The 15,110-nt window shown below is 37.6% G+C and overlaps 1 protein-coding gene across 1 annotated transcript in view; it reads right to left on the reverse strand.

Moving 5' to 3' along the window:
• The window catches only part of col27a1a (collagen, type XXVII, alpha 1a), a 75,220-nt gene that overhangs the window by 9,464 nt on the left and 50,646 nt on the right, over positions 1-15,110 (reverse strand). Inside the window, exons 17-33 of the mRNA XM_044143974.1 lie at positions 14,520-14,573; positions 14,062-14,115; positions 12,940-12,993; positions 12,796-12,849; positions 12,506-12,559; positions 12,329-12,373; positions 10,635-10,688; positions 10,484-10,528; positions 10,320-10,373; positions 10,170-10,223; positions 7,518-7,571; positions 6,862-6,915; positions 3,013-3,066; positions 2,775-2,819; positions 2,375-2,419; positions 1,873-1,926; positions 890-943 (exon numbers count right to left, since the gene is read on the reverse strand). Of these exons, the coding sequence (XP_043999909.1) occupies positions 890-943; positions 1,873-1,926; positions 2,375-2,419; positions 2,775-2,819; positions 3,013-3,066; positions 6,862-6,915; positions 7,518-7,571; positions 10,170-10,223; positions 10,320-10,373; positions 10,484-10,528; positions 10,635-10,688; positions 12,329-12,373; positions 12,506-12,559; positions 12,796-12,849; positions 12,940-12,993; positions 14,062-14,115; positions 14,520-14,573 (882 nt within the window). The remainder of the gene's footprint in view (positions 1-889; positions 944-1,872; positions 1,927-2,374; positions 2,420-2,774; positions 2,820-3,012; positions 3,067-6,861; positions 6,916-7,517; positions 7,572-10,169; positions 10,224-10,319; positions 10,374-10,483; positions 10,529-10,634; positions 10,689-12,328; positions 12,374-12,505; positions 12,560-12,795; positions 12,850-12,939; positions 12,994-14,061; positions 14,116-14,519; positions 14,574-15,110) is intronic.

The raw sequence follows: 15,110 nt of genomic DNA on the forward strand, positions 1-15,110 counted from the left end.
CATGAAGACATGAAGCACTGTTCATCATCTGACATTGTTAAGAGCATGAAATACCTGAAAAACTACCAAAACACCTAAACTGACAGCCTGGGGAAGAGGCAAATAAATCAAACACAGAAGAGGGTTGTGGTAATTCTCTGCAAATATCCACAGATCAGGTAAAAGAATCTTTTGACAAGACAGATATTAATCTTTCTACAAATCTAGCTGCTATGGAGAAGTGGCAATAAGAAAGCAAGTGTTGGAAGAAAACTGTGGAAAATCCTGCTTCCAGTTTGTCGTAAGTCATATAGAGGTCACAGTTAACATGTAGGTGTAGTCACATGAAACCAGACTTTCACTTTTTGACCATGAAGCAAACTGAAGGAAAACTGACAATTCCCATCATCCTGAACACACCAACCCCATCATGAAACACGGTGATTGGAGCATCATGTTGTAGGAATGCTTTTCCTCAGCAGTGACGTGGAACATGGTCAGAGATCATGAGAACATGAATGGAATTAAATCAACGGCCAATGCTAGAAAGAAACCTGTTAGAAGCTGCAAAAGACTTGGGACTTTGGTGAAGATCCACCTTCCAGACAGACAACATTCCTGAATGTACAGCTGGAGATTAGACATCTTATTGAGAAGCTGAGGCAAGACTTTAAAATTGATTTTCCATCTGACTGATCTTGCAGCTGCAATTAAGAGAAAAAAGTGCTTCTACAAATTATCGACACATAGGTATGGTATACGCATTTCAGATTTTCTTTGGAAACACGTGTGTGCTCAATTATGTGTTGGTCTGGTACATTGAAGCTCAAGAAAACACATTGACATTTGTGGATGGAATGTGAAAAGGCGTGAAAAGTTGAATAGCTTTGCAAGGGGTATATTTGCTTACCTTCGGACCAATTTCTCCTAACAATCCAACAGTCCCAGGCGGTCCGGGTGGTCCCTGCAGAAGATAACATGGTAGCTTGAATGATCATTACAATGAAGAAATCAGATCTAGTACTATTTGAACAAAAATAACAACATAAATAGAAAAACAATCAGAAAATGGATGGATTAAACCTATTTGATGACCCAATCAACATAATAAGCAACTTAATTATGCTGTTTCATTATAAAATACAATCTCTAAGTGTAAGCTTATCATGTCGATAATGGTTGGTCTTCTATTATAAAATTTTGCTGACTAAAGGAGGAAATAGAAATCATAACTCCCCAGCTGATGTATAAAAATCCAAATAATGAAGATTCATTCAAACTTTCCACATTTCATTCATTTATATTTCAGAAAATAAGCTCAGAGTAAGGAAACAGAAAGGAAGAAAGAAAGAAAAAAGAAAAGACATATATGTCAAAATTTAATTCCCAAACAGGAAATCTTTATATATCAGCAATCTATTATTGGTGATCACAGGTCAAAATCAAATGTGCAGTGCTTGCCTGAGAGTGAATCTTTAAAGGGAGTGTTCTGACCTTACATTACAACCAAGGCTGCAGCAATAATTAAAATATTACAAACGTTATCAGCACAAAAATTTGGAAAATGAACAAATATGGAGGCAATGTCTGCTAAAGCTATATTTTCAAAGCTCTTGTTACCTGGAATTTATGCTAAAACCTACCACAAAAAAAGAAAAATGAGACAACTTTGTGACAGCTTCGGTGGGAATGTCACGTAGAAACACATAAATGAGTAATATAATGTTTTAAAGTTCATTTCTGTGTTTCACCAGTTCTGATTTACTACAGGGACGGGAGACTTAAACTAAAGTTCTATTTCTTGAAAGAGATGAAGACATGTTTGATGAGCTGGACTGATAATACCACAAAGATGTTGAGGGCTGGGTCAAAAGTTTACAAATCTAAACATACCGGGTCGCCGGCTATTCCCTTGTCTCCTGGGGGTCCAGAAGGCCCTTGGATTCCCTGACAACAAAACAATCTGTGAGTTTAGGAAGATGGCAGTACATAATCTAAAATTAACACAATACTTGGCAGGAAACACACGTTGTTTACACAAAGTCCTTATTTTTTTTTAGCAGGTATACATAAGCATTATGAACCAGATTTTAGAAAGCTTCTTCTTGTCTTGGCTTTCAAAGCAGATATTACCATATTCATGTCATCCGTCTCAGCTACACCAACCCTCTGCCAATTCTCCTTCTCTCTGCCCATGAAGCTCTGTCCAATAAATCCACCACTCCTCATCTACATACAATATGTCTGAACCATTTTAGCCTTGCATCTCTAATTTATGTGTTAACCTATCAATTTATAGAACAACTTGTTTATTTTCAGTGATCTATGTCACAGAAAAAAAACAAAACAACAATATCAACAACAATAACAACAAAAATCAAAACATTGATCTTACTGGAAAACCTTTTGGCCCAGAGTCTCCCGGCTCTCCGATCTTTCCCTGTGGGGACATAAAGGATGGCAAGACAGGATTAACAAAAGTCAGTTGTGGAAAACTAGAGCTGGTTAAAATCAAATCTGTTCTAAAAATATTTTTCTTCTATCTTGACTAAACATATTAATGAAATGAGGGAATTAAAATTATTAATTTGACTTGTGTCTGACAGATATTAGAAGTGTTACTAAAAAATAATAGATGACATAATATTTACTTCCACTTAGTATTAAAACAACAAAACATTTTCAAAGGGTTGAATACTTTTGAGAACATAGTAGCCAACCCCCCACCCCCTTCCCAAAAAACCCCCCACATCTGACATAGAAACGAAAAGTAGAACGGTGTTTAGGAGTTTCACCTGTGATCCTGGGAAACCTATTTTTCCTGGAGGGCCATCAGATCCCTTCAGTGAAGAGAAAAGATAAGACAACTAGTGTCAAGTTAATTGTATATGTACTATTCCTCAGATAAAACGGAAGACAAGTGCAGTTCGCCACCAATTTCTTTTAAGTGTTTGTCTTTGAAAAATATACATAATTCTTATGTTCATACAGTTCAACTGTATAATTTTATTGAGTACATGCCAGCACTCTTACCTTCTTGCCCTCTGACCCCATCTCTCCTGTTAGACCATCAGGCCCCATTGCTCCCTGAGAAAACAAGACATGTGTCACTTCACCAACAGAGGTCACTGTAGCACCACCAGACAAAACAACCAGCATGTCCTCATGTGAGGGTCGCAATATCTGTAAACTGCATTTCTACAAAAAAAGCAACACACTTATATATATATATATATATATATATATATATATATATATATATATATATATATATATATATATATATATATATATATGTAAAAATATATGTATGCAGAGTCTTGATATACTAAAAGGTGGCTGGCCTTTCTAGTAGTGAAACTTACTGACCTTATCCTAACATTGACTTTACTAATGGATTCAGGGCAAAAGAGTTCAAACTTAAATACACAAAAGATCAACACAGATCAACTGTTTATCTTAGACGAGTGAAACCTTCAAACATAATTAATCCAAACTGCTGCAAACTCCTGTCTAGTGACCAATAAAAACAAATATAAGTCAAGGCAGCGTTCCAATACACTTCATCTGCTTTGCACCTGCATCCAGTCAAATTTCATAGCTTTACTCTGGAAAATGCAGCATTACCGACATTGCGATGCTCACTAATTAACAGTGAATGCATTAAAAATCTCTATCAATCTCCTGGTTGTTGGTTGTTATACAAGTAGTTTTTTTTTTTCATGGCAGGTTTCTCAGGACATCACACTGAAGGAGGCCTTGTTGTTTGACTGACTGATGACCAGGCGCAGTGGGAGTCTGGCCCAAAGGCAATAACAATAGCTGAAGTGCTATAAGCCTATTATACATAGAGCTGGATGGCCACTGCTCATTAACATTCCTGTCTGGGGTACCTGCTTCCCGCTGGTTCCGTTTACATTAGCTGATTAGCTGATGAGTAGGGAAAATATTCCCCCCTCCACTTCCAGTCAAATAATTAACAAAAAGAAACAAGCTACATCCAGGAACTTTAATGTACCGTGGATTCAAGACTCTTTTCTGACTAACAAAAATGGCAGACAAAATGAATACCAAAAGCATGAATTCAACCAGTTCAATTTAAACCAGCTCAGAAGCAACCACAAACTGCTGAGTAGTAGGAATAATGCTCTGCAACATGGTACATATTAACTCTGGATTTGTTCCTTAGATAGCCAGAGAAATCATTCGTTCCATGTATTTTAAAATGAAAATATTGGATACAGAGTTGGATTTGAAATACTTGGGACTCTCATTTAATCATTTTAAGTAGTTTTTAAGCACACAGATATAATGCAATCCCAGAACATTTCTGCATGTGGTAACATTAAGACTACAAATGTTAACATACTTCATTGGGATTTTATGTGAGAGATTACCACAAAAGGGTGATATTTGTGTCGTGGAAGAAAATATGTATTGTTAATATTTCTTTTTTTGTAAAAAGCACCAAAGTGTAATATGCATTTATATTCAGCCACTTTGTCAGTCAATTTTGCCATTTGTTGCTAAATCTACAAGTTATTTACAATAAGCCTCTATCAGCTTTTCACATCTAGAGACTAAAAGTTATGTCATTTCTACTCAGCTAAAAAAAAACCTAGAGAATGGAGAGAGAACTGTTGTGAACATACATATACATTTTTCAAGTCTTGATTCTCAATGGAATTTAGGTCTGGAGTTTGTCCAGGCCCTTCTAACACAAGAGAATGATTTGATCCTCAACCCTTTTATTGTTGCTCTGACTTTCTGTCGCTCTTCTGCTGGAAGCTGAATCTTTGCTCTAGTCTCCAGTGTTTTGTGTCAATCTGACCTAAACACATTCTGCCACATGTTTTCCGGGTCCTCTGGCTTGTGACAAACTATAAACAGGACTTCTTGTGCTTTTCTTTGCCTTTCTTCTTCACAGGAATGACTTGCGGAGTGCACGACTGTATAACCTAATCCTGTCTTAATCCCCTAAACAATTTCATCCCTGACCTGTCTTGTGTGTTCCTTTCCTCTTATTATGCAGTTTGTTCTAAAAAAAAAAATCCCCCCAAAAAACTCTTAGACCTTCACAAAACTACTGGACATATACTGAGAATAAAGTTAGCAACTCTTCCAAATTATGGGACTCTAGGAAAGTTGAACTGAATTTATTCAGTGTAAAGGGAGCTGAGTAAAACTGTATCCTACATGTTTAAGGTATTTCTTGATAAAATGTTGGAAAACCATTGATAATTTTTCGTCCATTTCACATTATGCAACAATTTGTGCAAGTCTCTCACACAGAAACTTAACAGCATTATGAAACCTGTGGTTGTAACATGACAATATGAAGGTACTTAGTTCGGTGAGTGAAAATAAAGGCAGCACTGGAGCCAACTTTTTTATGTTCTGAAGCCATGCAGACACTTTCACATTATTCAGCATTCCAATTTTGAATCCGACAGATGTTTTTCTGTTTTTTTCATGTTTTTCTACATCAAGCTTTACACATAAAATCACATATATCTTCTTGTAAGTCGTTTCACCTTCATTTTTAAGCTGCTGTTGAGTGTTACTTTCAAAAAGAAAAAAGATTATTTTTCCATAACTTGCTTCTTGCTGTGATGAAATGTTTTGTGTAGGTAAATGAATCATTCAACTTTCTAATCTTGGACAAAGCAGGGGAATCTGCTGACATTAGCACTAACCAAAAACACATACTGGAGTGAGAGTATGCCCAGGCCAACCACAGCAAGCCTAGTTTTCCATAAAGGCTTCTGACAAAAAAACAAAAAACAACCTCAGGGTTATTTTCTCCTCCTCACATGGTTAACAGAAAAAAACGTTGTCTAAATTTAGAATTAAGATTCTTAGATTACATAACCATAGGATTAAAATGTTTCAGCTGACTTAATATTCTTCGCCTTGAAAACAGAGAACAAGCATGACTATATTAAAGCCACTGTCTCCAATATTTAAAAGTATTATTGGTGCATAAGCTTTGAAAGCAAGGTATTCTTTTTCTTTTTCTTTTTTAAGAAATTAATATAATCATGGTTGGCTTCAGGCGTGTATTTATTTCAGGTTGTCTGTCTATCATTAACAGAGAAAAAAAATGCCAGAGCAAAACTGATCATCAACCCGGACAAGGGCCGGTAGTGGTGGAATAATCATCATCATCCTCATCATCATCATCATCATCATCATCATCATCATCATCATCATCATCATCATCATCATGTGTGGACGATTATCTTTGGCGCTAACATAGAAGATGGTCAGAATTGTTACAAAAAAATGGATGGAGCTACAATCAGGGCAACCCTGAAACTTAAATCTGATTGAGAATCTCTGACATGCTCACACTCCAATGCTACTGAGCTTAGGGTGTTTTGAAAATAGAGGGCATTTAAAAAATAAATAAAAAATCTATATAAATGTGCTGTTTTATGCAAACCAGAAGGTTTGCGGACGTGGCTGCATGTAAAAGTAGTTCAACAAAGTACTGACTCAGGGGAGCTGAGTCAAATATATAAAATATATGGCACGCCACATTTTTTTTTAGATTATTATTTGTTAAAAATATAAATGCATGTATCCTTTTGCAGTGACTTAACAATGATGTACTACTATTTATTAATCATCACATAAATGCCTGTAAAATTGATTTAAGTTTGCTGATGTAAAGGGAAACAATGTCTCTGAGGAAGCTTAATGTCACCTCACTGGGTTCCTGATGTTTTCTAGTAGTGCAGAAGTTGCAGAAGTAGCTGTTTATTCCTCTCATAAACAAACATCAGAATATTTACACACTTCCTTGAACCGAACTGGCTGATGCTGGGACGCCTTCACAGCAGATCAGCGATTAAAGCTTGTGTCAACCTGTTAGCTTACCCGCAAGCCTTTGGGTCCTCTGGTGCCGGCTGGCCCACTTGCTCCGGTAGGGCCCTAATGAACAAAAGAAAAAAAAAAGGGAATAAAGGGGAAAGGAAATGGGGTAGAAAAAGAGAAAAAAGGATGGAAAGATAAAACAAAGGTTTACACTGACAGACCAGAGGCCCCCCTGGCTATTGACCCCAGGGAGGGAGCAGTCTGACCTCAAGAACACAGAACAAGGTTTGTTGTTAGATCTGTCACTCACACCAATTAAAGAGCCCGCTCAGGAATCCTGTCCTGCTGCCCCCAAAGTTCTATGTTTATGTTTGTTTTGGTGGCTCAGTGGCCCCCACTTTGAACCGGGGCAGGGCCTGCTCTAAGCCAAGCATGGGCCACGGTAGAGACACACCTCAGGGACGAGGGGGGCTGGCAGCAGCTTGTAATTGGTTATAGGTGTTGGGTTTATGACTGACAGGCAGATAATGCGCATTCAGCGGGAGGCTGTCAAAGTTCATAATACTCAGGAAAACTCTGCAGCATATTGGGAATATTAGCCCTACAGAATGAGGTCGTCTACAGTTGCTAAACTTACAGCTCGAGTAAAAAGAGCATTCAGTGACTTTTTTTTTGAGTGCAAAATAAAAAAAGGAGGGGGGAAAAAAGTGATGACTTACTGGTCTTCCTGGTGGTCCAGGAGGTCCAGTCTCACCTGGTGTCCCTGGGTGACCCTGTTGTGTTTGCAAAAATGCACAAAAGACATTAAATCCAACTTTAAATTACAAAAGAAAATGATACAAAGGAGCTTTCATGGTTTATTAACAACACATATTGCCAATTCTGCAGCTCTTGCAGTGACTGGAAAGAAGTTTCTCCAGAGTTAATTCTCCAATTTGGAATTAATTACAGACGTGTTCACATTAATTTGGTGTAAATCAACTAGACTGTGCAGAGTTTTCTTAGAAGGAATAGATTGACTTTCTTCCTGGAGTAGAACTCTTTGCTTGAAAACAGATTTAATGCGCAAACAGAGAAAATCAGAGAGGCCAGAGAACAGCTTGAGGAGCTGATTTTATATAAGAAAACATGCCACTTCTGGCTCCTTTATTCTCTCGCTTCTTTTCTTTTTTCTTTTTTTTTATTGGACTCGATTTGCTGGCCGGCCCCTTTGTAGAAGTCGAACGGAATAATGGGGAATGTTTTGGTCAGACTCCCCAGAACATCTGAGAACAATAAAATCCATTCAGTCTGCTGGCCTCGCAGCGGAGTAGGCACCTCTGACGTCATGAGCCCACAGAAATAAAACATCGACGCTTACAGTAAGAGCTTTCTGTTAGCAGCTTCTCTCATTTTTAGTGATGCCTTCTTTTTCCAAAGGGTCTGTTTCTGCTTTGGAGATGAGGAAGAGAGCCAACAGAGAGTTTCCTTTAAAGTGAGAATGTGTATGAGTGGTAATGTCCTCAGGGGAAATCCAGCTGGCTCTGAGCCAACAGCAGTGATAACTAAATCTTCCTCCTCTCCAAACAGTCATATACACTGAGTGGTCCATAAAAGAAAAAAAAAAAGTGAAACATTAAAATAGTATTTGAAAGTGGATCGTATAGGTTTATTTTTTTTGACCAACTTGGAGCTTCTTCAAAGAAAACATCTCAACTATGCCTCACATGTGTCTAGACTGAATAAACAGTGGTAGCTGCTGAAACAAAAGGGAAGTGTGTGCAGTAAGAAACCTAAAAATAAATCAACTCACAAAGGTAATATTAATTTATGTGCTTTTTTTGGCTGCATGTGGTGGAAAACTAACACAGCACATCGCCCTGAACAAGCTAGACTTGGCGATGGCAGCACCAGGCCAAAGGGTTGTTTATTTTCTTCCCAGCTTCCCAGTTAATAAGAGTTGATGGGAAAATGAATTAAGCAAACGTGCGGAGCAATTCTGGAAAATAATCTGCCAGAAGTTGCACAAGACATGACACAGGGAGAGGTTCACCTTCAGACACTATGGGATGATTTAAAAGACATTTGTGAATTCATATCAGACTCAAACTGAATTGAGAATCTGTGAAAAGATTTGAAGATAATTCTTCCCATCCTGATATATTCTACACAAAAGAATGCCCCAAAATGTTGGTTTCTGCATGCATAAGGTTAAAGTACCAATACGCAAAAAGTCCTGCTGCTGAATTTGCAGCAAAAGTTTTTTATTTGTTGTTGTTTTTTTTTTTTAGCAAAACACTATCTACTTGGGCTGGATACAAGTGAATGTAGACACAATTATGCACCACCTTCTGTTTGTCTATCACACACAGTCTCCCCCAAATTAATAAAAAAAAAAAAAAAAAAAAAAGTTTGTGGTTGTAATAAAAACATTTTTAAAAATGATTAAGGAGTGTGGATCTTTGTGCAAGATAAAGTGTGGAAAAATTCAGGGATTCTCAAGTGTTTCACGTACAGTCACAGAATTAGAAATAAAAAAGCCCTGAGAATTTATAAGTAATGTCGAGGAAAAGAAGTGTTTGTAGCTCCAACAGCCATCATAAAGGATCATGTCCTGCAGAACTAGGGACTATGCCAATACTCCTGCAGGACTACTCATTTTTTTCATTCTTTTATTTTTTTTGGAAGATCTCTTTGGCATTTAGGATGATTTAAAACTTTCCGTAGTAATAAGATCCCAATAGCAAAATAAATCATTGTATGGGTTCCATTGGAATAACCACCCCTTTGTTTGAGCCAGTATTACACCATTTACAACTAGACGTCTTTGGCCATATGGTGAGCATGAGATGTAACAGTAAGGACCCAAATAACTCAAACAGTGGTGTGCCTTTGCTCTCCTTGTTGACCTAACCTGTTCTCAGCATATACCTTTGGGAAAGTAAGGAAACTTTTTTGCACTTGGCTTATCATAAACTAGCTTAGATCCTCCTTCCAAGTGGGCAAAAAATTATGAATTTAGTTTTTTAAACAAGCATTAAAACATTGTGGCAAAACAAAGCCAATAATGCATAAAGCCCACTTTAATGGGCAGATAATTAAGACAAAGTTTGTGACTGACTGCTGGCCATGTGAATTTGAAGAAATATGGGGGTTGGTTATGACAGCTGCCCAGTAGGTGGCAGTGTAGGGAGTTACACTTCAGAATCAGAAGGCCAAGATGAAGAGCTGTGTCCTTTCACAACCCTTGTAATGCAAAGGGTCTCATAAAACATTGTGATCTTTACTCATGAACCACCTTATATCTATATTCATGTTTAAGTTTATGATTGAACATTCACAGCTATTTAGTGGTATTCGTGAGTTAAATAATTTTTTTTACTTTTTCTTACCGTTGATCCTTTTACTCCAGGTGGTCCGGGAAGGCCCATTTCTCCACGGTCTCCCTAAAATGCACAAGGATAAAATTGAATCTCAGGTTAAGGGTGCGTTTAGAAATAAATTAATCCATTTGTTTTCATTTCCTTTTTTATTGGTCTTACCTTCTCTCCTGCCAGTCCTGCCTCTCCCACAGGTCCGATGAAACCCACCAATCCCTGAAATGTAAAAACTCAGCATTTGGATGGATGAATGGAAAGAGTTTCCTGGATAAGTGGCTGGGGAACCATCATTCAACACAGGAAGGAGCAATGTCAGGAATTCTTACTCGTTCTCCCATGGACCCAACTTTTCCTGGGACACCGGCTTCTCCCTGCAGATACAAATCCACTGTCATTCATTGAGTTATTATGAAATATGCTTCTTCCTGTATTTCTGGAAAATGGAAAAGAATGGTAAATGAGTTTGAGTTTATTCACCTTCACTCCCTCTGGGCCAACCTTCCCAGGAAATCCTTTTCTTCCCATTCTACCCTGAAAAAAAAAGAGAGCCATACAATAACTAACAGTGAGGAACAGACATTCACTGAGAAGTGAACGCATCGTTAACATTCATCACAAACTCTCTGTGAATGGAAAGGGTCTGTTTACGGGATGGCCAGTTTAAAGAGAGATCAGGGGAAAATCTCCAGGGTAAATGCTGATGACATAGGCAGGTAATGCTGACAGGACATTTAAGCAGGATGCAAAAGTGTTCAGTGACTGAAAACTGTTTCTTTTTTTTTTATGAACCAGCAATACCTCTAGATCAGAAATGTCTCAGCCAAACTCCGTGAGAGTGAGTGACTCAGTATTTCCAAAGTATTAGCTCACATAGATTGGCAGCCGTTTTTAAATAGTTAAATCTTACACTTTATTTCACTCAAACAGCCAATAAAAGTCAATTTAGGTTGCAATATGAAGATGAATAGTTGCTCTCCTGGACTTGTGACTTCCTGTTACTTGATTTATATTCATGTCTACAATTTTATGACCAAACTGATAAAAAAAAAAAAGACACCATAATGAAAGAAAAAAAAGGTGCAGTGCCAAGAGGGAATGCAAGGAGCATCATATAAAAATGCACAGTCGCTAGAAAAAAGGAAGGCAAGGATGAAGAATCATTCCTGTTAGAGCAGTGAATGCACAGGTCTAGCGGCACCTGGCCAGAGATAAATCACAGCTCCCATAGGAGCCAAACACTACTTCCCCTCGGACAGAAGACAAGAAACCGAGTCAGATTATGAGACAAGCAGCTGGGCGGAATGTGAGCAAGAGAGGAGGGAGTCAGACCGATAGAAAGTGCAGAGAAAGAAAGGAAGATTCACGTGTTATATCTGGGATAATAATTAAGTCGGAAAACTAAATTGAAAACATAATAACCGAGTATGTTTTCTCATCAGTTAATAAAATGTCTGAAAGAAAAATAAAGTAAAAACCTATATTTGCTATTTACACTTTCCAGTGTTTTTATATTAGCTACAAATCTGAATCATCTCTGAACATGGCGATGAACGCTATCACACCCTGGCGGCCACAGTGAAGAACTACATATGTTATAATAGAGACTTGCAGCGGTCTCGATAAAACGCCAAACATGCAATTTCTTTTATTTGTCCTGAGAGAGGGAGAGAGAGGGAAAAAAAACCTTTTTTTAATGCCGTTATTACAGTCTATGATTAAAAAAGAGGTATAATAAATGTTTGCGTGCACAATTAAATATGAGTACTAAAACTGAACTGCATTTAATAAAGACTGCAGAGGCATGAAATTTTTACAGACCAATTTATTGATTTCCCAGCAATGTTCCTATTAATTTACTAACTTTCTTTTTAAAACGACTTAATGCAGGCATTGATGAACAAACAACACACGAGGACGAAGATTTCGTAAGCAAAACTACAGTAGAAGTATTGTCTGTAATACAGGACAAAACGATTTAATACAATCACTACAGACAAATAATTTAATGTAGGTATTTTCAGTTAATAAAAAAAAGAAAATCAGTATGTTAATCTTATGTGTTCATTTGTAAGGAATAACCGGATTTGAGGAGTTTAAAGAGTTAGCACTTATCACATCTATCTTAACTTTGTACAATCCAAAAAAATACACAGATTAATTTATTATCTCACCTCAAGTCCTGATGGTCCCGGTGGCCCGATCGGACCCTCATCTCCCTGGAAACAGAGAATACAGATCTCAGCATAGCTTATGTTTTTGGGATATCAAATGTCGCTAGCTGACGACGGGGCTGGTGCCACGAAATGTTAATGTCTTCCCTTGACGTTGGGTAGCGCTGGTCAGATTACCTCTAGGCCAGGAATCCCTCGGGGCCCCGGTAAACCTCGGTCTCCTATTTTTCCCTGGATTGGGGGGGAAAAAAATGCAGTTGTAGTCAATGCTGGGGTGTAAATTTGAGTTTTAACACACAAGTTTCCAGCCAAGGTATCCTAATTCTTAAAAATTTCTACTGAGTTTAACATTAGTAGAAATCTCTGCTGTGCCTCAACAAGGATGGAGGGCAACTGCCATGTTCTGATTCCTGCTTTAAGTCATGCTTGTTGAAAGCTGAGCATGTTAAGTGGACGGTTTTACTCACCTTTGGTCCTTCGACGCCATTTTCTCCTGGTGGTCCCATGTCACCAGGGAACCCCTGTTACCAATGATAAGAGAACGGACATCTTTTTTGTTTCAGAATAATGATAAACATCCTCAACAGAGCAATCAAGGTGCAAACACAAACCTCAGGGCCTGGTGGTCCAGGTGCTCCATCAGGACCTTTCTCTCCTAGTTTCCCCTATTAAAAGAGTAGCAGAATGTAATAAAATATTTTTGTTCCGGCATTGTGCAAATGTGAAGTGCTCAGACTTTATTTTATGCTTTTCCTTTTATCCATATATATACTGCATGACAGAGATACTAGGTGTGCTCAGTTGTCTACCAGATGGCCAGGTTTATATTTGAAATTAATTCCCAAGGCCTTAAAAAGAGCAACAGGTCCACAGCATCACTGATCCTCTACCATGAGGTAATGGGGCTCCAGGTGAGTTTTTACACCAAACTCAGCTGGAACCCCATTTGATCTAACACATTTCTGGATAAAATCTCAATATAGTTTATGTCAGTTTGTAATGACTGGAGAAAGAATTGTTTTTTTTTTTTTTTTTCCTGATAAGCTTCCCAAATACACAAGCACAAAATATTCTTGGTGCTTGTTTCTTGAGACAGACATTAATCATAAATAGCAAAAAATGTACATGGAGTACAATTTACTTTAAATATCGGTTTTTAGTCACATTTGATTAAAAGTGGCAGGTAAATGACCAGCCTTGATCATGTTTCCACTGGCATAGTGATAGTTTATCTATCAAGCTAATTTTTAGTTACCTCCACAGATTTTCTATGAGACTCAAGTCTGACTGGGGCTCTTAAAATGCTCAGGAAACTCATAAATAACAAATTTAAAGTTCCTAAGCATGATCATCAACTTAAAAGAAGTGAAATAAAAATTTAAAAGCGCTTTAGTTAAATTTCATTTTAAGAAATTGTTGGATCAGGTCAGATTAAAATGAAAGGCTTTTTTTTTTTTTTTTTTTTTTTTTTTTTTTTTTACAAAATATTATCAGGTGTGCCCAATAAAATAAACAAAAAAACTGACTATTTTTAATGTTTAATAGTAAACGTGCAGCACTTAAAAGGAATAAGTACAAAAATAGGACTTTTTACACCAGAAATCACATTAAGAGATTAAGTCATGTTAGCTGATCTAACTTTAAGCCTTTAGTCTAGCCCTCAAGATAAAAAGTGTATTGTAAACATTTTAACATAAAGTAATCTTTGTGAGTGCGGTCCGATCAGATCTAACCTGTGGTCCTGGTTTCCCACGAACGCCTGGTAAACCTGGAGCTCCTTGGATACCCTAACCAGGGCAAACAGTGCACAATAAACAAATAATATTCAATAAAACTCCTAAACAAAAGACTTGATTCCTCTTTAAGGAAACAGACATTCGACATGGATGATTTTGCTCCCTACTCTGTATCTCTTGAGGCCACTTAGGTCTCTGTTGCACTAGATTTTACTTACACACAGAGAGACAAATGTGAAAGACTGACATAAGAGTTTCCATAAGGTGGACAGCAGACATCTGGCTAAGTCATTTTGTGGAGGCAGCAGCGCAACAACGGTTGTGTAACAAGGGATATGCATGATTGAAAGCAAGTGTGCACAGAAAGGCTTAATGAGGTTTGGTCAGTGGGGGGTGCTTTGTGAGGACAATGTGAGAGGATTTCCACTATAAAATGTGCTACAAAAGATGCCTACCGTATCTCCTTTGAACCCAATCTCCCCCTGCTGTCCAGGAATCCCAACGTCCCCCTGATATGCAGAGAATGATGCAAATGCACAGAGGACGACGGATGGATTTTGGACCAAAAAAAAAGAAAAAAAAAAGAGAGAAAAGTGGAAGAAAAACATTAGGGAAGGGGGCGCAACACTCTACCTTATAAATACTCTACTTTTTTTCAACACACAAAACAAATTAATGCCCTATAAATTGAAACTGTCAATGCACAATGAATGTAGCTCAATGGATTGGCCAAGGTTTTTCATGTGGTGTCAATCTGTCTGATAACACTCGCTTCGCTCTACTGCACCATGTGTTTCGGAGAGTGAGTCAGATTTCACCAAATTGAGAATTGTAGCAATTTGCTCATTTTAGCTGAACGGAGACAACCAAAATGAAAGGTCTCTATTGGAGGTGAAAGACACGTTTTGAAATCAGTTTGGCTTTTCTCATTTTCTGATTAAACTATAGATTTTTTTCTGAATATTAGTCAGGATTTTCTGATTAGTACTACATGTGTTTGTTCTACATGTGACAAAAATCTAGTGAATTCTACATTTGTCTGGACG

The sequence above is a fragment of the Gambusia affinis genome, linkage group LG17 (assembly GCF_019740435.1).
Source record: "Gambusia affinis linkage group LG17, SWU_Gaff_1.0, whole genome shotgun sequence".
In the NCBI taxonomy this organism is placed as follows: domain Eukaryota; kingdom Metazoa; phylum Chordata; class Actinopteri; order Cyprinodontiformes; family Poeciliidae; genus Gambusia; species Gambusia affinis.